We start from the raw sequence: 27,845 nt of genomic DNA on the forward strand, positions 1-27,845 counted from the left end.
GATCCCCTGGAGTAGGGCATGACAACCCACTCCAGTGTTCTTGCCTGGAGAATCCCCATGGACAGAGGAGCCTGACGGGCTACAGTCCATGGGGTTGCAAAGAGTCAGACACAACTGAGCAACCAAGCACAGCACAGCACACACATATATACAACATAGGTATAATACATATTTTAAAAACCCACAAAACAGACTTACCGTAAGACCATATCACATATTCATTTTCCATTCTATTCTATTTTATTCCATTATTCTAGCTATTGTCATTAAACTATCTGGTCATGACCCTCTGAATATGGGGTCCCCAAACCCCAGGCAATGGAATGCTACCAGTCCGAGGCCTGTTAGGAATTGGGCCACACAGCAGGAGGCGAGGGGGGATGAGCAAGTGAGCAAAGCCTCATCTATGTTTACAACTGCTCCTCATTGCTCACCTTACTGCCTGAGGTCCATCTCCTGTCAGATCAGCGCGGCATTAGATTCTCATAAGAGTGCAAACCCTACTGCGCTCAAATCATCCCCAAACTATTCCCCCTCCCCCATCCATGGAAAAATTTTCTTCCACGAATCCAGTCCCTGGTAGCAAAAAGGTTGTGGACTGCTACTCTAAATTAAATGATTTCTTGGCCCGTGAACAGATAAAATCCTCCATTTTAAAATACGGCCCAGGAATAGGTTTCTAAGCGTGAGATGTTACAAAGGCCCTGCATTAAATGCCTGAAGAAACTACTGGAACAAACTCAAAAGTCACAGCAGTACTTTCTCCTTATTGTAAATCATGAGGCCAGTGTTAGAGAAATGTAGAAAAGATTAAAAAGGATCTATCAAGTTAGAACCAATATTTCACACCCATCTCGAGAACTTGATAGCTCATATAATACACAATAGGTTCAAATTAAAATTTAAGTCTTAGAGATCTATATAACTATTTTCTTTCTAAATTTTTACAAAAAGACCTTCCTATTGTAATTAGATTTTAGACCCTCAGTACAGATAAGTACCACAAAATGTAGAGATGATTTTATCTTACAAATACCAGAGAGAAAACCCTTGGGACTAAATGTGGATCCATGATGTGAGCACCCAGGAGGCCCTGAGCCCCACAGCAGCTGGCTCTGCAGCTGCAAGGACAAAACTGCTTAACCCCTCATGATTTGCATGCTTTCTCCAGAGTCCATTTTTGCTCTTCAGAATCCTCATAAATAGCGATTTTGAGGCAAGTGATTTTGAGGCAAGTGAATCTAAGTGATTCTGGGCAAGAAAAAAGAAGCTCAGGCAGGACCTGGATGAAACATGGGTGTCCTGACTCAACTCTCATGCTTTCTGTTCTTCTGGCTCCCAGGTGAGAAGGGGAATGCAGGGGATACACCCCGGAAATGATGGGAATTCTTCCCTGCTAACTGGGAAATCCTGCCCAGGTTCTCTGGATCTCTGACCCCCAATCCCTTCTTGGAGACCCCAGTGCAGTTAAACTCTGCTGGGAGGCAAGTGGTATGGGATTTGTCAACCATGGTGACTTTGTGCTTTGCTTCTTTCTCAGCTGCCAGTGGGGAGGCTGTGCTCTACCAGACTCCAGCCTACATCACTGTACCCCTAGGAGAGAGCATCTCCATCACTTGCAGAGCCAATCAAAGCATTAGTGATTACTTAAGCTGGTATAAGCAGAAACCTGGCCAGGCTCCTATGATTCTCATCTATGATGCTGATAATCGTTATAATGGTGTCCCAGAGAGGTTCACTGCGACTCAATCTGAGACAGAATTTGTTTTCACAATCAGCCAGGTAGAGGCTGATGATGCTGCCACGTATTACTGCCAGCAGGATTATGCATTTCCTCCCACAGTGTTACAGCCCCAAACATAAACAGTCCTCCCAGGCCAGTTATGTGCTGAGGGTTGGTGGTTACAGCAGCTGCTCTGTGCCGTGTGCTCTGTTCAGAGCTGCAGGGTTTACTTTGAGCAAGGGTTTGCAGGGTGCAAGGATAATCCTTGCGAGGGACTTCAGTCCTTTGAAAGCTTCCTTTCTGGACAACACAAAACCCTCCAACCTCTATTTAATTTATTCTAAAAAGAGATTTCCATTTCAGGCCTGCAGAGGAGTTTGTCCACAGCACGGTCTTTTCACGGTGTGTAAAAAGTTTATTGTTATTACCTTTTATTGAGGTATATTTGTGTAATATGTGTTTCCAGTGTACAACATAGATTCACAATTTTTTAAAATTATATTCATTTATGTGAAAGTCTCTCAGTCGTGTCTGATTCTTTGTGACCCCATGAACTGTAGCCCGCCAAGCTCCTCTGTCCATGAAATTCTCCAGGCAAGAATACAGGAGTGGGTTGCCATGCTCTTCTCCATGGGTCTTCCAGACACAGAGATTGAACCTGAGTCTCCTGCTTTGCAGGCAGATTCTTTACAGTCTAAACCACCAGGGAAGCTCCACATTCATTTATAGTTATTATAAAATATTGGCTATTTTTCCTGTGTTGCACAATATATCCTTGTAACTTATTTTTTTAAGTTTTTATTTTGGATTGGGGAATAACCAATTAACAGTGTTGTGATAGTTTCAGGTGAACAGCGAAGAAACTCAGCCACACATATACATGTATCCATTCTCCCCCAAACTCCCCTCCCATCCAGGCTGCCACATAACATTAAGCAGAGTTCCATCATGGCACAGTCTTTGAATCTCTTCTCTGAAAAGCACTCTGAGAAGTATTTTTAAAGACAGAAAACTAGACCAACAAAAAGAACCCATATTCAAGGAATATGACTATTTCTACTACTATTACTATTACAAATTCAAGGAAATATGCCTATTTATACTACTGATATTTTTACTAATACTACTACTACTAACAATAATATACACAAACAATAACTACATGGCCAATTGCCATGTAAGGAAGTCTTCAGTCAGTTCAGTCACTCAGTTGTGTCTGACTCTTTGCAACCCCAAGGACTGCAGCAAGCCAGGCCTCCCTGTCTATCACCAACTCCTGGAGTTTACTCAGACTCATGTCCTTTGAGTCGGTGATGCCATCCAACCATCTCATCCTCTGTCATCCCCTTCTCCTCCCTCCTTCAATCTTTCCCAGCATCAGGGTCTTTTCCAATGAGTCAGCTCTTCACATCAGGTGGCCAAAGTATTGGAGTTTCAGCTTCAGCATCAGTTTTTCCATTGAATATTCAGTACTGATTTCCTTTAGGATGGACTGGTTGGATCTCCTTGCAGTCCAAGGGACTCTAAAGAGTCTTCTCCAATACCACAGTTCAAAACCATCGATTCTTTGGCACTCAGCTTTCTTTATAGTCTAACATCTATACATGACTATTGGAAAAACCATAGCTTTGACTAGACCAACTTTGTGGGCAAAGTAATGTCTCTGCTTTTTAATATGCTATCTAGGTTGGTCATGGCTTTTCTTCCAAGGAGCCAGTGTCTTAATTTCATGGCTGCAGTCACCATCTGCAGTGATTTTGTACTGATCCAAGAAAATAAAGTCTGTCACTGTTTCCACTGTTTCCCCATCTATTTCCCCATCTAGATGCCATGATCTTCGTTTTTTGAATGTTGAGTTTTAAGCCAACTTTTTCACTCTCCTCTTTCACTTTCATCAAGAGGCTCTTTAGTTCTTCTTTGCTTTCTGCCATAAAGATGGCGTCATCTGCATGTCTGAGGTTATTGATATTTCTCTCGGCAATCTTGATTCCAGCTTGTGCTTCATCCAGCCTGGCATTTCTCATGATGCACTCTGCATATAAGTTAAATAAGCAGGGTGACAATATACAGCCTTAACATACTCCTTTCCCTATTTGGAACCAGTCTGTTGTTACATGTCTAGTTCTAACTATTGCCTCCGGACCTGCATACAGATTTCTCAAGAGGCAGTTCAGATGGTCTGGTATTCCCATCTCTTGGATTTTCCACAGTTTGTGGTGATCCACACAGTCAAAGCCTTTGGCATAGTCAATAAAGCAGAAATAAAAGATTTTCTAGAACTCTCTTGTTTTTTTGATGATCCAGTGAATTTTGGCAATTGACCTCTGGTTCCTTTGCCTTTTCTAAATCCAGCTTGAACTACTGGAAGTTCATGGTTCACGCACTGTTGAAGCCTGGCTTGGAGAATTTTGAGCATTACTTTGCTAGCATGTGAGATGAGTGCAGTTGTGCAGTAGTTTGAGCATTCTTTGGCATTGCCTTTCTTTGGGACTGGAATGAAAACTGACCTTTTCCAGTCTTGTGACCACAGCTGAGTTTTCCAAATTTGTTGGCATATTTAGTGCAGCACTTTCACAGCATCATCTTTCAGGATTTGAAATAGCTCAACTGGAATTCCATCACCACCACTAGCTTTGTTCATAGTGATGCTTCCTAAGGCCCACTTGGCTTTGCATTCCAGGATGTCTGGCTCTAGGTGAGTGATCATACCATCATGATTATTTGGGTCATGAAGATCTCTTTTGTATAGTTCTTCTTTGTATTCTTGCCACCTCTTCTTAATATCTTCTGCTTCTGTTAGGTCCATACCATTTCTGTCCTTTATTGAGCCCATCTTTGCATGAAGTGTTCCCTTGTTATCTCTAATTTTCTTGAAGAGATCTCTAGTCTTTTCCATTCTATTGTTTTTCTCTGTTTCTTTGCTTTGATCACTGAGAAAGTGTTTCTTATCTCTCCTTGCTATTCTTAGGAACTCTGCATTCAAATGGGTGTATCTTTCCTTTTCTCCATCAGGAAGCTTCCATAATCCTCTTATCTTTCTCCATCAGAGGGCAGACAGACTGGAAATCACAATCACAGAAAACTAACTAATCTGATCACATGGACCACAGCCTTGGAACTCAATGAAACTATGAGCCATGCTGTGTAGGGCCACCCAAGACAGACAGGTTATGGTGCTGAGTTCTGACAAAACATGGTCCACTGTAGAAGGGAATGGCAAACCACTTCAGTATTCTTGCCTTGAGAACCCCATGAACAGTATGAAAAGGCAAAAAGATAGGACACGGAAAGATGAACTCCCCAGGTCGGTAGGCACCCAATATGCTACTGGAGATCAGTGAAGAAATAACTCCAGAAAGACTGATGAGACGAACCAAAGCAAAAACAATACCCAGTTGTGGATATGACTGGTGATGGAAATAAAGTCCAATGCTGTAAAGAGCAATATTGCATAAGAACCTGGAATGTTATGTCCATGAATCAAGGCAAATTGGAAGTAGTCAAACAAGAGATGGCAAGAGTGAACATCAACATTTTAGGAATCAGCGAACTAAAATGGACTGGAATGGGTGAATTTCATTCAGATGACCATTATATCTACTACTGTGGGCAGGAATCCCTCAGAAGAAATGGCGTAGCCATCATAGTCAACAAGAGTCCAAAATGCAGTACTTGGATGCAATCTCAAAAACAACAGAATGATCTCTGTTCGTTTCCAAGGCAAACCATTCAGTATCACAGTAATGCAAGTCTATGCCCCGACCAGTAATGCTAAAGAAGCTGAAGTTGAACGGTTCTATACAGACCTACAAAACCTTCTAAAACTAACACCCACAAAAGATGTTTTTTCATTATAGGGGACTGGAATGCAAAAGTAGGAAGTCAAGAAATACCTGAAATAGTAGGCAAATTTGGCCTTAGAGTACAGAATGAAGCAGGATAATAGAGTTTTGCCAAGAGAATGCACTGGTCATAGCGAACACCCTCTTCCAACAACACAAGAGAAAACTCTACACATGGACATCACAGAATGGTCAGTACCGAAATCAGATCAGTTATATTCCTTGCAGCCAAAGATGGAGAACCTCTATGCTGCTGCTGCTGCTGCTGCTGCTAAGTCACTTCAGTCGTGTCCGACTCTGTGCAACCCCATAGACGGCAGCCCACCAGGCTCCCCCATCCCTGGGATTCTCCAGGCAAGAACACTGGAGTGAGTTGCCATTTTCTGGAGAACCTTATACAGTCAGCAAAAACAAGACTGGGAGCTGACTGTGGCTCAGATCATGAACTCCTTATCGCCAAATTCAGACTTAAATTGAAGAAAGTAGGGAAAATCACTAGACCATTCAGTCAGTTCAGTTCAGTCACTCAGTCGTGTCCGACTCTTTGTGACCCCATGAATCGCAGCATGCCAGGCCTCCCTATCCATCACCAACTCCCAGAGTTCACTCAAACTCATGTCCATCAAGTCAGTGATGCCATCCAGCCATCTCATCCTCTGTCATCCCCTTCTCCTCCTGCCCCCAATCCCTCCCAGCATCAGAGTCTTTTCCAATGAGTCAACTGTTCGCATGAGGTGGCCAAAGTATTGGAGTTTCAGCTTTAGCATCAGTCCTTCCAATGAACACCCAGGACTGATCTCCTTTAGGATGGACTGGTTGGATCTCCTTGCAGTTGGAGGGACTCTCAAGAGTCTTCTCCAACACCACAGTTCAAAAGCATCCAGAGACCATTCAGGTATGACCTAAATTATACAATGGAAGTGACAAGTAGATTCAAGGAATTCGATCTGATAGACAGAGTGTTTGAAGAACTATGGATGGAGGTTTATAACACTGTACAGGAGGCAGGGATCAACACCATCTCCAAGAAAAAAAAAAGCAAAAAGTTTGTCTGAGGAGGCCTTACAAATAGCTGTGAAAAGAAGAGAAGCAAAAGACAAAGGAGAAAGGGAAAGATATACCTATTTGAATACAGAGTTCGAAAGAATAGCAAGGAGAGATAAGAAAGCCTTCCTCAGTGATCAATGAAGTCTTAGAGATTTACTAAGTGTTGAATATTGTAGCAAGGGTTTATTCACCTATAGCAATTATCTCATAATAACCCCCCTAATGATGAACAATCATTAGTGCTTAGAGCTACTTAGAAGTACTTAGAGCTTAAGTTACTCAAGGTACTAGTGGTTGTAAAGGAAGAAGATGGAAAAAAAAAAAGTCTGTTAATCTGGCTCCAGGAGACTTTCCTGACCCAGAGATCAAACCCACATCTCCTGAAGCTCTTACATGGCAGGCGTATTCTTTACCACTGTGCCACTGGGGAAGCCCACAGTTTCTGCTGGTACCAGGCAAACTAGGTTTTCTGGTTGAAGTATAGAAGATTCTGGCTGGACCTGTAGTTGATGATGATCTTCTTCTCCTGCAGACACAGCCAAGGAACTTCGAGACTGGGTCATCATGACGTCCCCAGAGACACCTGCAATCATGATGGAATGGCGATTATACATTGCATCATTCATATATTAAAGCATATATATAAAAAATGTAGGGTTTGCTCCTTATCATAACTAATTACACCATTTAAGTAAAATGATTTACTCATTTTGCATGGTAAAATCATCTTTTAATTTTATAAAGATACTTCTTCCCTCAGTCTCTCACCTGAGACCCAGAAGGCCAGAAAGATAAGGAGTTATGGCTGTGGCATTATCTTGCTGCTTCTCACTCTTCTGACACACTCAGGCCCCATCTTCAGGAAACTCCTTTAATAGAGCCCTGAGCATCCTGCCTAGAGCTCCAGGAGCCTACGCAAAGCATCAGAGCATAACATCAAAAGTACGTGTGCAGTAAGCTGTGAAGACAAATAATGTATGATGAAAAGGAGACAAAAATATCATATCACTACTCCAGGAAATGTGAGATCTATGAGAGGCTCGGCAACCAATTTAAAACTGTGATTCCTCAATACCATTCAGCAAAAATTCCTAAATGTAAAATTTTCTTGCTATCAGCTGTACTTTTTCAAGCCAACTGAAGAAAGCCTAAAAACTAATTTATGTGCTCAGTCTCTCAGTCGTGTCCAACTCTTTGCCACCTCATGGACTGTAGCCCACCAGGCTCCTCTGTCCATGGAGTTTCCCAGACAAGATTCTAAGATGCCCTATCATATTATGGACTCCATATTCCACACGGGTCTTCCACCTTCATCTTCCTATGTGACTGCTTCCTCATCACGCTTGGGTTCTAATATCTTAAATCCAAGACTCTCTTAGGATCTTGAAAAGATTTTGTGATAGGATGGTGCAATATGCAGTTTAAGGAACATAGTATTAATAAGTGCAAGGGTATAAATGGGCATTTGGTCTAGGGAAGACCTTGGCTTCTAAATAAGAAGACCTTGGGGAAAGACAGGAGAGAAAGCATGAGGAATAATATGTAGAATTCAGGGAACATCTAGCATAAATATGTGTAATCTGTTCAGTCGCTCAGTCATGTCCATTGCTTTGTGACCTCATGGACTGCAGCACACCAGGCTTCCCTGTCCATAGGTCAACTCCCAGACCTTGCTCAAACTCATGTCCATCGAGTCGGCGATGCCATCCAACCATCTCATCCTCTGTCATCCCCTTCTCCTCCTGTGTTCAATCTTTCCCAGCATCAGGGTCTTTTCAAATGAGTCAGTTCTTTACATCAGGTAGCCAAAGGAATGGCATTTCAGCTTTAGCATTAGTCCTTCTAATAAATATTCAGGACTGATTTCCTTTAGGATTGACTGGCTTGATCTCCTTGCAGTCCCAGGGATTCTCAAGAGTCTTCTCCAACACCACAGTTCAAAAGTATCAATTCTTCAGTGCTCAGCTTTCTTTATAGTCCAACTCTCACATCCATACATGACTACTGGAAAAACCATAGCTTTGACTAGGTGGACCTTTGTCAGCAAAGTAATATCTCTGCTTTTTAATATGCTGTCTAGACTGGTCATAGCTTTCTTCCAAGGAGCAAGTGTTTTTTAATTTCATGACTGCAGCCACGATCTGCAGTGATTTTGGAGCCCAAGAAAATAAAGTCTGTCACTGTTTCCATTGTTTCCCCATCTACATGCCATGATCTTCATTTTTTTGAATGTTGAGGTTTTTTTTTTTTTTTTAATTTTTAAACTTTACAAAATCGTATTAGTTTTGCCAAATATCAAAATGAATCCGCCACAGGTATACATGTGTTTTAAGCCAACTTTTTCACTCTCCTCTTTCACTTTCATCAAGAGGCTTTTTAGTTCCTCTTCACTTTCTGCCATAAGGGTGGTGTCATCTGCATATCTGAAGTTATTGATATTTCTCCCAGCAACCTTGATTCCAGCTTGTGCTTCATCCAGCCCAGCATTTCACATGATGTACTCTGCATAGAAGTAATATACTGTCTTGACATACTCCTTCCCCAGTATGGAACCAGTCTGTTGATCCATGTCTGGTTCTAACTGTTGCTTATTGACCTGCATACAAATTTCTCAGGAGGAAGGTAAAGGTGGTCTTGTATTCCCATCTCTTTAAGAATTTTCCACAGTTTGTTGTGATCCACACAGTCAAAGTAAGAGCACACAGAATTAGGAAGATGGCTGATATTTCTCAGATGTGCAGATAGAAAATTTCTGATCTTGGCTGGTCTTGATGGAGATAATGGGACAGACCATACATAAATGCTTAGCTGGAGATGAAAGGTTAGTGATGACAGATACCCAATGTCTAGTGCTTTCTTTACAAATCATGACTGTGTGCATTTTTATTGCTCTTCTACTTCATAGCATTTCTTGCTGGTACTGCTAACAATTTATCTTACTAAGAGCATCAGAGGATCAAAGAGAAGGCCCCACTGGCCTCCATCATGTACATAGGCTCTCATTTGAAAAAAGTTATAAAATTTTTGAAGTTTTCGGTGTGTGCCATACCTGAAAGACTCTGCCTTAGTTGGAGAGATAGCAAGAAAAGCATGTTTTCAACTCCGAAGGGAGCAAAATCAAACATTCCAATCATAGCATGGTAGGCTGATTGTGTCCTATGGCCTGCATGAAGAAACATGTTCTCTGTGGGCTAATTTGTGTTGCTCTGGTCTGACGTGGGATGCTGGGAACTCATTGCTTCTGTGCGGTTACTGACCTCAACCAGCCCTGCAGCCTCGACCAGCCCTGCCCTTCCCCTGCTGATTTGCATGTCCCCAGAGCTCAGCCCACTACCCCAGACACTTCCTAATAGTCTGATCACAGCCTGAGCAGGAGTCTGTCCCGGTTAGAATGCACAGTGAACATGAGGGCTCCTGGGCAGCTCCTTGGTCTCCTGCTGCTCTGGCTCCCAGGAAAGGAGGGAGAACACTGGGGATTTGTGCAGCCCAGTGTGGTCAGTACTATCTGGTCCTTCAGGGACGTCCTCTTATAACTTGGCTAATCCTGTGGATATATGTTTTTATGTTTCCAATCTCGGGTGCCAGATGTGACATCCAGGTAACCCAGTCTCCATCCTCCCTGTCTGCATCTCTAGGAGACAGAGTCTCCATCACTTGCCAGGCCAGTCAGAGCATTGACACTAAATTAGCCTGGTATCAACAGAAACCAGGGAAAGCTCCTAAGCTCCTCATCTATGCAGTACCCAGGTCACCTTCCTGGTTCCCATCCCAGTTCAGTGGCAGTGGATTTGGAACAGATTTCACCCTCACCATCAGCAGTCTGAAGGCTGATGATATTGCAACTTACTACTGTCAGCAGGATCACGGTTTACCTCCCACAGTGTCACACACACGAACATAAACCACCCAAGGAAGCAGATGGGTGAAGCTGGGCTGCCCCAGCTACTCCTCCTAGTTCCTCCATCTGTTGAAAACAATGCACAAATACTCTCGGATGCACCCCCACTTTGAAAGTCACTGGAAGGTTTTGGCAGAAGGGGCAGGAGGCTCCTCAGTACACCCTAACCCTCTTTCTTCCTCTACAGCACCAGCAGCACAGACATGGCCGGGTCACTCCTGATTTAACATAAACAGAGATGATTTACCCTGAGGAGCCTGATTTGGGCTTTCCAGGTGGCTCAGCGGTAAAGAATCCTCCTGCCAATGAAGGAGATGTGGGTTTGATCCCTGGGTCGGGAAGATCCCCTGGAGGAGGAAATGGCTACCCACTCCAGTATTCTTGCCTGGAGAATCCCGTGGACTGAGGAGCCTGGCACAGAAGAGGGGGTCACAGAAGAGTGAGACACGACTGAGCTGCTGAGCAGGCACGCATGCACACACACAAGGGTTCATGCAGCAAAAAGAAGTCACTCTAGATAGTTCAAACAGAAGTTGTTTAAAGCAAGAAATTAGGGTCTAAAGTACAATATTCACATGCTTGGGGATATGCTAATAAGGGAAGTGGATGCCAGAAATGGAAAATTCCCACATGGTTTCCCCAAAGCCAGAGCACCTCTGCTATTGGAGATACAGAGTGCCTAACCATGTGGTCCTCAGACTTGGGTAGGAAACCTAGGGGGAAGGATGTTGATGCTCCTACCTGCCTGGAGCACCTCACTAGGTGATCCTATGGTTCTCACCTCTGTTCATATATTATCCTGCAGAAAGGCTCAGTGGTGAGGAAACGACTTGCCAATGCAGGAGCCACAAGAGACGTGGGTTTGATCCATGCGTTGGGAAGATCGCCTGGAGAAGGAAATGGCAACCCACTCCAGTATTCTTGCCCGCAAAATTCCATGGGTAGAGGAGCCTGGTGAGCTACAGTCCATGGGGTCGCAAAGAGTCGGACACAACTGAGCATGCATGCACATATATAACCCATGGATAATATTGAAGACTTCTCTTTGGGCTTCCAAATATTAGGGAAGTCCCCTCACTGGACAACCCTACATCTGGTCCCATAACTTCATGGCAAATAGATGGGGAAACAATGGAAACAGTGACAGACTTCATTTTCTTGGGCCCTAAAATCACTGCAGATGATGACTGAAGCCATGAAATTAAAAGATCCTCTGTTGGAGAGGGAGAGGGTGGGAAGATTTGGGAGAATGGCATTGAAACATGTATAATATCATGTATGAAATGAGTTGCCAGTCCAGGTTCGATGCACGATACTGGATGCTTGGGGCTGGTGCACTGGGACGACCCAGAGGGATAGTATGGGGAGGGAGGAGGGAGGAGGGTTCAGCATGGGGAACCCATGTATACCTGTGGTGGATTCATTTCGATATTCAGCAAAACTAATACAATTTTATAAAGTTTAAAAATAAAAAAGATGTTCCTTGGAAGAAAAGCTATGACAAATCTAGACAGCATATTATAAAGCAGAGACATTAATTTGCTGACAAAGGTCCGTCTAGCAAAGCTATGGTTTTTCCAGTAGTCATGTATGGATATGAGATTGGACCATATAGAAGGCTGAGCATTGAAGAATTGATACTTTTGAACTGTGATTTGGAGAAGACTCTTGAGAGTCCCAAGGAGATCAAACCAGTCAATCCTAAAGGAAATCAACCCTAATATTCATTGGAAAGACTCATGCTGAAGCTGAAGCTCCAATACTTTGGCCACCTGATGTGGAGAAATAACTCATTTGAAAAGACCTTGATGCTGGGAAAGATTGAGGGCAGGAGGAGAAGGGGATGACAGAGGATGAGATGGTTGGATGGCATCACTGATCCAATGAACATGAGTTTGAACAAGCTCCAGAAGATGGTGAAGGGCAGGGAAGCCTGGCATGCAGTGCATGGAGTCACAAAGAGTTGGACATGACTGAGCAACTGAACAGCAACATGGGATTAAGAGCCAAGAACAAGCCTAGTTTAACCCCACTTAGAAACCAAAGGAGCCAATTTAAGAAAAATCAAGTTTAAGAAGAGTGATTAAACTCATACATCCAATCACAATACTTCCCCTTAAGAATTCATGCTCCCAATGCAGGGGACCTGGGTTCCATCCCTGGTCAAAGAACTAGATCCCACATGCCACAACTAAAGATCCCTCATGCTGCAACTAAAGATCTGGCAGGCTGCAATGAAGAAGAATTTGTGTGCCTTGACTAAGACCCAGAGCAGTCAAATAAATAAGTAAATTTTAAATAAATAAATACAAATTTTTTAAATCTAAATTGCAAAAATGATTTTTTAAAGAAATAAACCCAAAGCAAATTCCCTGGCAGTCCAGTGGTTAGGACTCCACATTCTCATTGCCAAGGGCCCCAGGGTCAATCCTTGATCAAGGAACTGAAAGCCACAAGTTTTGTGGTACAATCAGAAAAAAGAAACAAATAAACCCACAAGTACAGAAAGAACAGGGCAGAGACAGCAGCAGCAAAATATTAGGTTGTGTGGTAAGCAGCTTAACTGACCCCTGGAGCTGAACAGAATGAGGAGGAGGGGGGCGGTGGGGGGGGGGGCGGGGGGCAGAATTGGAAAGTAGAGTGAGATTGAAATCCTTTTGAAATGGAATCAGGACATACATATCAAGGGAAGGAGGCAATGCAGGTCAGTGGACAGAAAAGATCCAGAGCCCAAGTTCTTAGTCAAAATGAGCAAGACTGGGAAGAGGAGGAAGGGGGAAGTGGTCAGAGGGGTGGGAGGGGCCTCTCACTGAGTAGTCCTGAGTCAGCAGAAAGCAGGGTAGAGTGTTCATGAGGGATTTGAAGATTTTGACAACAAAGGCAAAAATGTGAGGCACTGTTAGGTAGGTAGAATAGGGAAAAGGAGTCCAAAATGGCGGTGGCAAAAGACAAGGAAGGGAAAAGCCCGCGAAAATAGAACAAAGGAAGGTCAAAGGAAGGTCCGAGGACCAGAGTGAAGACTTCAGGTAGAACAAACAGCACTCCTGGCTAAGCCCAATTTGCATAGGGCAGGCCCAGGTGGAGGAAAAAACATACAAAAGGAGGAGCCAAAGCACTTTCTCGCTCTCTTTCTCTCCCACGTGTGTGCGCTCTTTCTCTCTCCCTCGCTCACACTCTCTCTCCCCGAGCTCTCCTCCACACTCTTCTCTTCAAGTCTTTGGGTTGCCCTCACGCTTCGAGGATGGATTCTCCTGCTATCTTCTAAATAAAATAGAGCTGTAACACTGATTTGCCTAAGAGCTATAACACGGTTTGTCCAAGACCCGAGAGCTGTGACGCGCTGAGGGCTTTAATGTCTGTCGCTCCAAATCTTTGTTGTGATAAGACGAAGAACCAAGGAACATACACTCGCGTGACAGAGCCAAGCCTGAATTCAGGGACTCCATGGCTGCATGCAGAGCTGGCTCAATCACAGTAGTTGTCTGCAATGGGTTTCTGTGCAGCAGGGTGAGGGGGACACAGGATTGCATGCCAAGTAGACAGACAAGGGGCCAGGGAACTCCAGGGTAGAGCTTGAAAGGTTCATCACTAGTGTAAAACCAACTGGAAACCACAACATTCAATATATAAATCTCATTGTCAGAGCTTCTCCAAGGGTTCATAAGCCCTGGTATGTTGCTACTGTTTTCTCTTTCACTCTAGAAAGTGTAAAAAAAAAAAAAAAAAACCACCTGCAGCCTTCATGTCCTCGTGGAAACAAGATATGTGTGTTTGTGTGCACGTTCAGGCACTCAGTGGTGTCTGACTCTTTGCAACTCTATGGGCTGTAGCCTGCCAGTCTCCTCGTCCATTGAATTTCCCAAGCAAGAATACGGGAGTGGGTTGTCATTTCCTCTTTCAGGGGATCTTCCTGCCCCAGGGACTGAACCTGAGTCTCTTGCATCTCCTGCACCAACAGTCGGATCCTTTACCACTAGCGCCACCTGGAAAGCCCCAGAAACAAGATGAGCATCTACATTTTCCAGAGCGGGACCAGACTTTCGGGTCAGGAGTACAGCTTATGTGTTTGCACATGGTTGGGCAAAGGACTTTGCTTCTCTCAGCATGTCTTTCTTCAGAAATGGATGGAAATAGGCACAGCCCCAAAGCAGCAAAGAAGCAGTGATCTCCAGGTCTCAAGTGACCTCCTCTGTCTTCCTCCTTCTGGCCAAATGAGGGCCATCCTTGCCCCTTGGGGATTCAAGTCAGATGTCTATTTGTGGCACTCTAGCCTGGAGAACAGCAATTGATCAGGTTCTGATCACCACTGAATGTGGCTCAAAAATTTCCTCCTCACATTTTGAAATATCAGCTTAAGTCAAGTACAAAGGACAGACAGTATGATCTTAAGGAGGAAGGAATCAAGCTGAAGCCAAAAGAACCACACCTACTTTGGACTTTACTGTGAATGCTGCTGCTGCTGCTGCTGCTAAGTCACTTCAGTCGTGTCCGACTCTGTGCGACCCCATAGACGGCAGCCCACCAGGCTCCCCCGTCCCTGGAATTCTCCAGGCAAGAACACTGGAGTGGGTTGCCATTTCCTTCTCCAGTGCATGAAAGTGAAAAGGGAAAGTGAAGTCGCTCAGTTGTGTCCGACTCTAGCGACCCCATGGACTACAGCCTACCAGGCTCCTCTGTCCATGGGATTTTCCAGGCAAGAGTACTGGAATGGGGTGCCATTGCCTTCTCCAACTGTGAATTATGAGCTGGAAAAAATTTTGAACCACAGACTTCTGGATGGATTATCAGACGCAAACATTCAGGAGCCAGGTAGGGAATCCCTCAGTCCTCAAACTTTGCAAAATTGTGTCACTGTGTCTCTGACATGCTGGGTGATTTTCTGTATTGTACTGATGGGAGACAGACCTTTCAAATAGGCTGGTTACTTGTGTCAAATTAAAAAAAAAAAATGGTGTTTCTTGAAATGCTAGACCTGAGAACACTGATCAGAAAGCTTCTCAACAGTTTTCAGGATGACTTATACACATGTATTTCGTCTTTCTCTCTTTCATTTTTTCTTTCTTTCCCTAGGACAGAGGAGCCTGGTGGGCTACAGTCTATGGGGCTGCAAAGAGTCAAACACGACTGAGCAGCTGAGCACACACACACACCATGAGCAGTTGAGAATTTATTCTAAGAATCTGACTTTGTTGGCAGCCACATGGAAAGCAGCTTTAGTGATGAGTTTTTTGGAATGCTCCCCTAAATTTTCTGTTTCCATCATTCATGCATAAATCTAAGAACCCCTCAGACTAGTTTATTGACTCTATTTTTTCCTTAGTAAATCAATCTTATCAAGGCCCATCCTGGACACTCTGTAGAATGGTAGGTCCTCACAGATGCTTCTAAGAAATCCTTTGCCTTCAAATAATAAACCACATACACATTAAGGTTCTCAGCCACTTTTCAGTGATTCATGTGATGTTACAGCAAACATCACAACCACTCCTATTGATCCTACTGTGTGTAGTCAAAAAAACTAGCTTTTGCACAACAGTTTTTATAATAAGAATCTTTTATTAATAGCAAATTCTGCTTTTAATAGTCATTTACTTACATGCTTCACTTTCAATCTCCTATTTACTCACTTAGGAATATACATTTTTCAGCCCCCACATCACACCCACATGTCCTACATTGGTAAAACAATATCTCCTATACAGAACAGGAAAACTCCTACCTTTTTTGCACTCTTAATTTAAATATTATTAAAACAGTATTTGAATGACAAAGAAAAATTAAACATGTATATATCATTTAAAAATTATATTTACAATTGCTCATGACTATAGAGAATTCTACTTGATGATATCAAACTATCAAAACTGGTACAGCCTTAGTGTTTCTATGGGAATATATTCCCATAATTTTTAAAAACCAAATAATCTACAATAGTACAGTAGAAAGAGAAGACATTGCTCCCCTTTTTTCCAAAACAACACACCACTGTAATCAATTTTAGGAGACAATTACTGAGCACAGTTGATTGTATTTCCTTCTGCAATTAGCCTCTATTCATATCCATACATATTCAATTAAAATGGGATCATAGTATCATACAATATATACCATTCAGCCTATATCTTCTATATCACCTTCTACGTGACTATGCAGAAACCTACTTTATCCTCTTAGTAGCTGTTTTGTGCTCCATTGCAAAGCTCTATCATAATTAGTTTATGATGAAGATGTCAGTTATTTTCTCTTCTTTTACCTTTTTTTCTGATTGGAGGATAATTGCTTTACAGCATTGTGTTAGTTACTATAAGCTACAAGTGAATCAGCTACAAGTATACATATATTCACTCCCTCTTGGGCCTCCCTTTCCCCCCACCAACCCACACCTCTAGGTCATCCTTAAGCACTGAACTGAGCTCCGGGTGCTATACAGCAGTCTCCCACTAGCTCTTAATATTTATTTTACACACAATATATGTCAGTGCTCCTCTCTCAATTCATCCCATCCTCTCCTTCCCCTGCTGCATCCACAAGTTCATTCTCTATGTCTACATCTCTACTCCTCCTTGCAAATAGGTTTATCAGTACCATTTTTCTAGATTTCATATATATGCACTAATATATGGTATTTTTCTCTTTCTGACTTACTTCACTCTGTATTACATACTCTAGGTTCATCCACATCACTCCAAATAACCCAATTTCGTTCCTTTTTATGAATGAGTAATATTCCACTGTATATGCCTAACACAACTTCTCTTTTTTTACTTTTTAAACAACATTTCATGTGCAGTCTTATATATAGTATTGAGCCTACTTCAGAATTACTATTACAATTTCTTTTGTAAAACTTACTATTACCATAGTCAGTATTAATCCTTGGTCTTTTATAATTTATCAGCTCTGATCTAGTCTTGATTTTTCAACTATTTATGGTTTGTTTTTGTCTCTTGTTTTGTTGTTTTCATTCATTCTGCAAATGTTTGTTGAGCATTTACCAAGTGAAGATACTAGACTGGACCTTCCAAATATAAGGCAATGAAACATCAAACAGCTTACAATCCAGTAGGGCAGAAAGAATCTAACTGCAGATAAGAGCAGCTAGGTGTTACAGGCTCAGTGACCTGCCTCTGTACTCTACAACATTGAGTTGTTTTCTGGGAGATAATCCAACAGAAAGTCTCTCTTAAATTGAGTCTTGAAAGACAATTAGTTGTTCACAAGTAAGGCAGGTGAACAAAAGTGTTTCCAAGAAGAGGGGGAGCTTTGTAGAAGCTGGAGGTCTCAAGAGAACAGTAAGGACTTTAGTATGCTGAAGTGGGAATGGAAAGTTAAAAGAGAAACAGGACTGGAATAAGTAGAGATGGACTCACAGAAAAATGAGGTCTTCAGGGCCCTTGATGGGGTTACTATGGAAACATCAAGGCATGCCACAATTCTCTAGCAGCTCCAAAGACAGCATACACCTGGTTCAGCTCATTGTGGCATGGTGGGTACCCCTCCAGCTCTACCTGTCCTATGACAACAGACAACTAACCAAGAAAAGTCTACTTTTATACTCTTTTGATCTTTGTTTTTGTTTCATGGGCCATCTACAGCTTCACTCCAAAATATATTTCAAAATAAGACATGGGCCTTGGTTTGATATTTAATACATTTAGTCTTTTTTTTAAAACAACATGGTGGCAAAAAAGAGTTTCAAATAGAAAAAAACATTATTTCAGTATTATTAACTGAGAAAAGCTAAGTTTCATAATGACATTGAATGAGGTTTGTCATGTGCAAGCCCCGCCCCTCCCCTCACCCCAGGAGAAGGTATAAAGAAGTACAGTTTTTAAAATGATATTATTTACAAAACAGAAATAGACATGGAAAACAAATTTATGGTTACCCAAGGGGAAAGATGGGGGAGAGATCAATTAGGAGCTTGGGATTAACAGATACCAGATATTAAAGAGATAAACAACAAGGCCCTACTGTATATAGCACAGGGAAATACATTCAGTCTCTCAGTCGTGTCCAGCTCTTTGCGACCCCATGGACTGCAGCACACCAGGCCTCCCTGTCCATCACCAACTCCCGGAGTTTTCTCAAACTCATGTCCATTGAGTTGGTGATGCCATCCAACCATCTCATCCTCTGTCGTCCCCTTCTCCTCCTGCCCTCAATCTTTCCCACCATCAGGGTCTTTTCCAATGAGTCAGCTCTTTGCATCAGATGGCCAAAGTATTGGAGTTTCAGCTTTAACATCAGTCCTTCCAATGAACATTCAGGACTGATCTCTTTTAGGATGGAATGGTTTGGTCTCCTAGCAGTCAAAGGGACTCTCAAGAGTCTTCTCCAACACCACAGTTCAAAAGCATCGGTTCTTCAGCACTCAGTTTTCTTTATAGTCCAACTCTCACATCCATACATGACTACTGGAATACCTTGTAATAATGTATAATGGAAAAGAATGTTAAAAAGAATATATATGTGTGTGTGTATAGCTGAATCACTTTGATGTCTCTAACACAACACTGTAAATCAACTATGCTTCAACTGTCTAAAAGTACAAGGTTTTATAAAATGAGTTTATCTTTCTTTCTAATTTATATTCAACCTGCTTTCCAGTAAATAAGTAAGTAGCAGTCCAGAGGTGGGAGATTGCTAACATATGGGACCATTTATTTAGGCCATCGACATAAATAAATCATCTAGGATTTTAGAATTCACCTAAGAATGACAAACATTCTCTATCAGAGAAGCCCCAGGGCCTCCACACCTGCTTGAGATGGGAGTTAAGCTTCAGCGGCTTGACCCGAGGCTCTGTTCCCCTTTAGTGAGAAGGGTTTTTATACAGCGAGATAATGTACAGCTAAGCAGAGACATTACTTTGCCAACAAAGGTTCATCTAGTCAAGGCTGTGGTTTTTCCTGTGGTCATGTATGGATGTGAGAGTTGGACTGTGAAGAAGGCTGAGCGCTGAAGAATTGATGCTTTTGAACTGTGGTGTTGGAGAAGACTCTTGAGAGTCCCTTGGACTGCAAGGAGATCCAACCAGTCCATTCTGAAGGAGATCAGCCCCAGGATTTCTTTGGAAGGAATGATGCTAAAGCTGAAACTCCAGTACTTTGGCCACCTCATACGAAGAGTTGACTCATTGGAAAAGACCCTGATGCTGGGAGGGATTGGGGGCAAGAGGAGAAGGGGACGACAGAGGATGAGATGGCTGGATGGCATCACTGACTCGATGGACGTGAGTCTCAGTGAACTCCGGGAGTTGGTGATGGACAGGGAGGCCTGGCATGCTGCGATTCATGGGGTCGCAAAGAGTCGGACACGACTGAGTGACTGATCTGATCTGATCATTGTGATGGACGTTAGGTCAAGGAACCAAGCTGGAAATCAAACGTGAGTAAAATCCAAACTTTCCTTTCTCAGTTGTCTGTGTCTTATGATCCCTGTGTCTCTGAAATGATCCATACATTCATTGACTCTATGAAACCAGACTCTGCCATCTTCCAAGGCAAAGCTACAATCCATCCATAATCAAATAGGAGAACTGATTGCACATTTTCTATGAAGAACTAGTCAGTCTCTGGGTGAGAATAACTTGTCTGAGTGATAGTTTCAGAAATGTATTGGGGAGCAAAGGGTCTGTTCTGAAACAGAGCTTTGCTCAGTGGTCAGGAAGGGAAAGGGTTTTTGTATAGGAACGAGGTTAAGAGGAACTGTTGTGTAAATACTTTCGGCCAAGGAACCAAGATAGAGATCAAAAGTAAGTATTGTTTTCAGCTAATCCTTTGCTGTTTCTGTCTAATTGGTTTACTTTTTGTTCCTTTTTGCCTGTTTTCATTAATTCGGTGTCAGGGCTAAAACAAATTTCATTCCCAGGTTAGGTACAGAGGAGGGGAAGGGAAATTCTTCCATAGGAGGCTAGCTGATGGTAAATTTAAGATTAATTTTAATGTAATTGGGGAAGGGGGCTTGATGCCCCTTCAGGGTAGGTATTTGTACAAGCGGAAATTAGGGGGAATCACTGTGGTTCACTTTCGGCCCAAGGACCAGAGTGGAGATCAAATGTGAGTAAACTTTTGTTCAATTGTTTGTATTGGAGACTTTTGTCCTGTTGTATCAGTTGTGCAAGTTTGTGATATTTTGGTTACGTGAGCCATGCCTGGTGTCCCAAAAAGTAAAAGACAGAAAACCAGAAGATAGCCAATTTTTAAGCTGAACAAACAGCCACATTGTTGAATTTGTAAGGAGAGTAGGGTTTGTGGAGAGAAAGGCAGAGAAATGACTGGATTTTTCTGTGGATTGGGCTTTTTCCTGTGATTGGCTTCAGAAGGAGGTTTTTGTTAAGGGGGATATGTCAGGGACGTCACTGTCAATTATGTTAGGCGGCGGGACCAAGCTGGAAATCAAACGTAAGTGCACTTTTCAACTCTTCTTTCTTATAGAGCTGTGAAATTTGGGGGTTTTAATGCTTGGGATATGAGTTGAGGTCAGTTTTGAAGAGAATGGGGTTCTTCTGAAAAATCAGATGAGTCGGGGGCTGGAAATCAGTTTGTCTCAAGGAAGAGCAAAAAGCTAGTTAGTTAATGTGGCACCTAAATGGCCAGATTTTCTCTGTATCTGACCATTGAAAGAGATTAGCAGCAAAAAGTGTTTTTTGTTGAGAGGAAAGTAAGTTAAATCTGTGGATCATCTTTGGCCAAGGGACACGTCTGGAGATTAGACGTAAATAATTTTTCTCTATTACCTTCTGAAATGTGGGTCTAAATGCCAGTATGGACTTTTAGAGGCTTAAGTATGAGTTTTGTAGAGATGGGTAAATGAGAATATTTCAGATTTATTATCAGTTTGAAAAGTCAAACTCAGCTCCAAAACTGGATTTGTAGACAAAAAAGATTAATTTAAACTAAACCAAATGACTCAAAGGGGGAAAAAATAAGTGTCGATGAAAAAGGACACTTTTTCAAAGATAAAGATGTTTAGCTTTTAAAAATCATAACAGAGACTTAAATTTTTTACATCTTAAGATTTGTAGAATGTCCCTGGGATAGATATTAAAATTTTTTCAAATACCTCCATAACAAGGAATCTTTGCAGCTCTAAAGAGCCAAAGTGAATTAATTTTCATTGAGATTTGCCAAATATTGTACTGATTTTTGCTAGATGTACAAAACAGAAAAGTAGAGAAATGTGTCTGATAAATTATTTTATACCAATAAAAATTATTGGAATGCACTAAAAAATCACTAAGACATTAGAAAAATATACTTGTCTATGTTAAAATTTCTGCTTGATTGAGAATCAGCAGCTGTGTTATTTTTAGAGTCTAAAATGAGTGAAAAACTGTCAATATTCAGAAATGCTATAGGGGTTCTATACCTTGACAGATGACTCTAAAAAAAAAAAAAACAAATTTCTATATTAGACTGTACTGGAAATGTATAAATACATCTCCTCTTATAAATGAAGGAAAGAGGGTTGCTCCCAAAAACTCAGCTTTGAAGAAATTTGTTTAAGTGAAGGAAAATAAAATAATTGCACTTTTTAGATGCCCACAGACGTTAAAAAGATAGGAAATATTTTAATGAGTATGATTTTTCTTATTACTTGGCAGTGTCTTTGTACCGCTGTGGGGGCTGTGGCCGCTAACGTGGTCTGCAGACCTCGCAGATGTCTTTAGACTTCGGGGCGTCGTCTTTCGTGATTGAAGGACGTTGGCGGCCAGGCCCCTGGGCTCTAGTGGCCGCGCACCTGGCCGCTAAAGGCCGCGAAAGGCATGGCCAACCCCGTGATCGCCCATTCAGCTGTGTTATGGCCCGCTTTCCTGACACAGTGATACGAATCATGTCGCTAACTGTAGAGAACAGAAATATGATGGACGTGAGCTAACATGGGGAAAATAGGGAGAAGCCTGATTTTTAACAGCAATTACAAAAATAAAATTTATATTATTGTATCTGCTTAATAAAAATTTCCAGTATGGGACTATAAAGAACTTAGTTATTTTTTCAGTGATCTATAATTATTTCAATATCCTCTCATCAAATATGTTTAGTAATAAATGTTCAATCAAAATGAAATATATATAAAAGTTAACATATATATTTTTATATATATATAATTTTCTCTTTATACATATAACTCTTTTGGGGTAAAATTCACACCAGCAAAAATCTAACTGAAGACTAGCAATCTCGCCATTCAGGTTTTGATCAGTTAACTTACTGAGTTAAAAGTTCAAACTAAATATCATTATAGGTATATTGCTGAAAAAAAAATTAGATAAATTTGTGATGTTTTTAATTTTCAGAAATGTAATGGCTTCAGTAAGATTATATTTCAGGTGTACAAAATATCTAAACGTATATAAATGCCATTGATAAAAACTCAGTGGCATTTTTTTATAAATGGCATTTTTAAATAAATTTTTTATAAAAAATAGAAAAGCATTTCCCAACCCCCTCATTCCATGATAGAAAATTTTTAATCTGGGTGTTTTACCCTTTAAAATCATTCTAAAATTTGTTATTGTCATTGTTGTTTACTCTGGCTAATTTCAAAAGTGATACTTGAAAAAGATTATTTTTGGTTTGCGGACAACCTGACAGGACTATTTTAGGGACATTTTAAAACTCTTTTCAAACTGTTTAAACTATGTAAGTATTTTAAACTGTTCTAAAATAATTTGGGGCCTTTTAAAAATCTTTCAATTAATTTTAAACTCTATTAAAAAGTTAATATGAGGTCTTACAAGAATTTCCATGTCAAATATGATAATTGTTTAATATTTTAATGCAGGATAGAATGTTTAAAGCCATCAAGGATTGACCCAAATAGTATCTTCATAGAATATTTCATCTCCTTTTTTTCTAGAATTCATCTTATTTTACTGCATAGGCTATTTTATAAAATTCTCTGAAAAAAAAATAATACGAAGAGTAAAAGAAAAGAAAATATCAAAACATTAAAAATTCAGTATCTGATATTGAACTGCTTGGTTAACATGGAGGTTTATAGCTTTATTAAATCTGTTCACTGATCTGTGACTTCTCCCAGCAAAGAATTCTTTATTTGTGATTTAATTCACACTCTCTCATTCAAGAACTCAAAGGCCCACCAAGGGGATTTCTAGCAGGCCATCTGACAGCTGCTCAGAAGTGAAGCTCATCAGTTTCTCTGGGGCAGGTGGCTGAAATTACAGTTGACCCTATGAGTCTGCCTGAGACTTGCCCCATATGGTGACAGTCATAAGGCCAGGGCTGGGGGTCTCCCTTTGAGGCCTTTTGCAAGGAGTGGGAGAGTTGCTGGCTTGATCACAGACGGTGAAGGGGTTGACACCCACACACACATGCTCAGACCCAGACTCAGAGTTTAGGGCTCACCCATGAAGGGTGGGTCTGACCCCAACACATCCAAAGGAAGCCCAGGAAGTGTAAGACAGCCTGACATCACTGCACAGAACTAGGAGAGACAAGGGGGAAGTGATCTTGTTAGATCTGGTCTCACTTCTAAACTCCAAGAGGTTTTGTTTCTTGGCCTCTTGCACTGGGTTCCCTTGTAGGAGGCAGGGAACACAGATGAAGGAAAGAAAGATAAGGTCAGAAAACTTAAAACTCTTTTCAAACTGCTCAAACTATTTAAGTATTTTAAACAGTTCTAAAATTATTTAGGGCTTTAAAAAAATCTTTTAATGAATTTTTAAATTCCATTAAAAAGTGGATAGGGCTTCCCTGATGGCTCAGCCAGTAAAGAATCTGCCTGCAATGTGGGAGACCTGGATTTGATCCCTAGGTTGGGACAATCCCCTGGAAGATATAAGGACTTACAAGAATTTTTGTATCAAATATGCTAATTATTTAATATTTTAATGCAGGAGAGAATGTTTAAAGCTATCAAGGATTGACCCAAAGAGGAGTATCTTCATGGGATATTTCACTTCATTTTTTTTCTAAAATTCATATTATTTTGCAGCCTTAGAATGGCTGCAAAGAGTACAAAAAATTCAGAGCTTTCTTAAGGAGTAGGGGGCTACAGAAAAACTCAAAATCATGGCAATTGTGAGTTTGCTTCTTGACTTCCCTGGGTGGCCCCTGGATACTACAAAAAGAGCATGTGGCTCTCTGCACATCTTTCTCTTGCATTTCCAAGGTCACCCCCAGACAGTGCACCCCAGTAGAGAACTTCACTGTTACTTAAACACCCTTCTCTGTTCTTCCTTCCTCAGGGTCTGATGCTCAGCCATCCATCTTCCTCTTCAAACCATCTGATGAGCAGCTGAAGACCGGAACTGTCTCTGTCGTGTGCTTGGTGAATGATTTCTACCCCAAAGATATCAATGTCAAGTGGAAAGTGGATGGGGTTACTCAGAGCAGCAGCAACTTCCAGAACAGTTTCACAGACCAGGACAGCAATAAAAGCACCTACAGCCTCAGCAGCATCCTGACACTGGCCAGCTCAGAGTACCAAAGCCATAACGCCTATACGTGTGAGGTCAGCCACAAGAGCCTGACTACCACCCTCGTCAAGAGCTTCAGTAAGAACGAATGTTAGAGCAAGAGGTCTACAGGCTCCCCAGTCACCTGTGCTGATTCAGTCCCAGCCCCTCACCCCTCCTCAGGCCCTTTTTCCACAGATCAACCCCTATTGCAATCCTCTGACCCATCTCCCCACCTCATCCCCCTCCCCCTCTTTGGCTTTAATCATGCTAATGTTGGGGGGACAATGAATAAATAAAGTAAATCTTTGCACCTGTGATTTCTCTCTCCTTTCTGATTTAAGGGTTTTTGTTTTGTTTTTTAAATTTTTGGGGGGTGGGGGGGCTGCTGCACTGGGTCTACCCACTCCAATGTACTTGCCTGGAGAATCCCATGGACAGTGGAGGCTGGCAAGCAATAGTCCATAGGGACACAAAGAGTTGGACTCAACTGAAGGGACTTAGCACACACGCACACACTGGGTCTTCATTGCTGCACGGAGTTTCTCTAGTTGCAAAGAGCAGGGGCTACTCTCTAGTTGCAGTGAACGGGCTTCTCACCGAGGTGATTTCTCTTGGTGCAGAGCATGGGTTCCAAAGCATGCGAGCTTCAGTAGTTGCAGCACATGGGCTCAGTAGTTGCCCAGCCACAGCATGTGGAATCTTCCCAGACCAAGAATGAAACCCAAGTCCCCTGCTTTGGCAGGAGGATTCTCAACCACTGGAGCACCAGGGAAGTTCCTTGATTAAAGGTTTTTAAACACTGTTTTTCTAATGACCCAGTTTATCTTCTAAGGAATTAAATATTGAGTTGATAAAAACCATACCATCATTTATAAAAATCATCAGCCTCCATTCTAGCCTACCCTACCTTACTCTTTTATGAAACCCACAAGCCATCTATATTCATAGCCCTCTCCTGGGCCATGGTATGAGAGGTTTGCTTTTTTTTTTTTAATTGAAATATAGTTGATTTACAATGTTGTGTTAGTTTCAGATGTACAGCAAAGTGACTCAGTTGTCTATATACATATATGCACTCTTTTTTAGATTTTGTTCCCATACAGGTCATCACAGGGTATAGAGTACAGTTTCCTGGGCTATACAATAAGTTTTCCTTAGTTATATATGTCATTGGGATTGAGACTCTTGCCTCTTTGACTTCCCCTTCTCAGCAGGCTTCAGAGCCCTTTGCAGGGTGATGGTTCTTATGATAACATAGTCTTTGATCCAGTTGAATCTAATTTACCAACAGAAAATCTTTCAAAAGAATGGAATGGCTAGAAACAGATTCATTCATTGTGGCAAAACAATGATAATAATGTAGGTGAAGAAGCAATAGGGAAATATTTAAGTGCCATATGGCACTTTGACTTAAGGGAACACGATGCCTTCATTACATTCTAAATACAATACATGTTGAGGCCTCCTATCTGCCAAAGACTACATTAATGTTTCCACAACCTAATTTAATTCTTACTACACTACACAGTTAAAATGAAAGAACATGAAAGTTGCCCAGTCGTGTCCGATTCTTTGTGACCCCATTGCAGTCCATGAAATTCTCCAGGCCAGAATACTGGAGTGGATAGCCGTTCCCTTCTCCAGGACATCTTCCCAACCGAGGGATAGAATCCAGGCCTCCAGCATTGCAGATGGTTTCTTTATCAGCTGAGCCACCAGGGAAGCCCAAGAATACAGTAGTGGGTAGCCTATCCCTTCTCCAGTGGATCTTCCTGACCCAGGAATCCAATCGGGGTCTCCTGCATTGCAGGTGGATTCTTTACCAGCTGAACTACCAGAAAACAAAGTTAAAACACAAAATGTTTATTAAAGTGTAAGTCAAGTTCTATATAGCTGAGAGATATTCATACCCTAATACCTACCAATCTTGCCCTTGAATGAATATGTCCCTGCCCACCAAAAAAACTTATGTAAGAATTTTTCAGAGCATCTTCATTCATAAAAGCCCCAAACTAGAAACAACCCAAATGTCCACCAACAGTAGAATGAGTCATTAAATTGTAGCATGTTTGTATATTAAACTATAACTATACCAAACAATATAGATGATTCTCATAAGCATGACAATCAGCAAAAGAAACCGAACACAAAAGATATGCCCTATATTTTCATCTATGAAGAGTTCAAAACCAGGAAAAATACAATTAGAAATTGGAATAGGAATTACTTTGGGCTGAGAAGGCAATGGCACCCCACTCCAGTACTCTTGCCTGGAAAATCCCGTGGATGGAGGAGCCTGGTGCACTGCAGTCCATGGGGTCACCAGGAGTCGAACACAACTGAGTGACTTCACTTTCACTTTTCACTTTCATGCATTGGAGAAGGCAATGGCACCCCACTCCAGTGTTCTTGCCTGGAGAATCCCAGGGACGGCGATGCCTGTTAGGCTGCCCTCTATGGGGTCGCACAGAGTCGGACACGACTGAAGTAACTTAGCAGCAGCAGCCGCAGAGGTAGTGCCTAAGAGAATATAAGACAGGACTTCTTGTATTCTTGGTAATGTGAAGCACGCCATTTTGTGAAAATGTATTGAGCTGTGAAATTATAATCTGTGCACGATTCGGTATATGCATTCTACTTCAAGATATGCTCACATAAATATCTTATACCCAATTTACAGGTAAGAGAGGCCAAGAGGAATAAGTAATAGGTCAAAGCCACACAGATGGTGGGCCAAGGATCAAATCCCCACCTGCCCAATTCTGCTCTCTTGACATCTATATAATCGTTCTGCCTTCCGGTGCTTAGGGTGCTGCACAGAACAGAAACTCAGATGCTACCTTCTCAGGGACTTCTCCATTTGGAAATCAGAGGCATACATACATAAGTAGCAATGGAATGGAA

At 41.8% G+C, this 27,845-nt stretch overlaps 1 protein-coding gene across 2 annotated transcripts; it reads left to right on the plus strand.

Moving 5' to 3' along the window:
• The first annotated feature begins 1,230 nt into the window (after window positions 1-1,230).
• LOC129622432 (immunoglobulin kappa light chain-like) lies at window positions 1,231-25,256 on the plus strand. Of its 2 annotated transcripts, XM_055539109.1 has the most exons (4): window positions 1,231-1,342; window positions 1,541-1,838; window positions 20,233-20,267; window positions 24,729-25,256. In XM_055539109.1, exons 1-4 carry the CDS (start codon window positions 1,294-1,296, stop codon window positions 25,052-25,054), a joined length of 708 nt encoding a protein of 235 aa, XP_055395084.1. In that variant the 5' UTR covers window positions 1,231-1,293; the 3' UTR covers window positions 25,055-25,256. The 2 variants fall into 2 exon arrangements, 1 of the variants encoding a protein (XP_055395084.1); XR_008699978.1 differs by lacking the exons at window positions 1,231-1,342; window positions 1,541-1,838; window positions 20,233-20,267 and adding an exon at window positions 20,358-20,571 and having other exon boundaries at window positions 24,729-24,865.
• Window positions 25,257-27,845: the final 2,589 nt, after the last annotated feature.

The sequence above is a fragment of the Bubalus kerabau genome, chromosome 11, assembly GCF_029407905.1.
Source record: "Bubalus kerabau isolate K-KA32 ecotype Philippines breed swamp buffalo chromosome 11, PCC_UOA_SB_1v2, whole genome shotgun sequence".
Classification (NCBI taxonomy): Eukaryota; Metazoa; Chordata; class Mammalia; order Artiodactyla; family Bovidae; genus Bubalus; species Bubalus kerabau.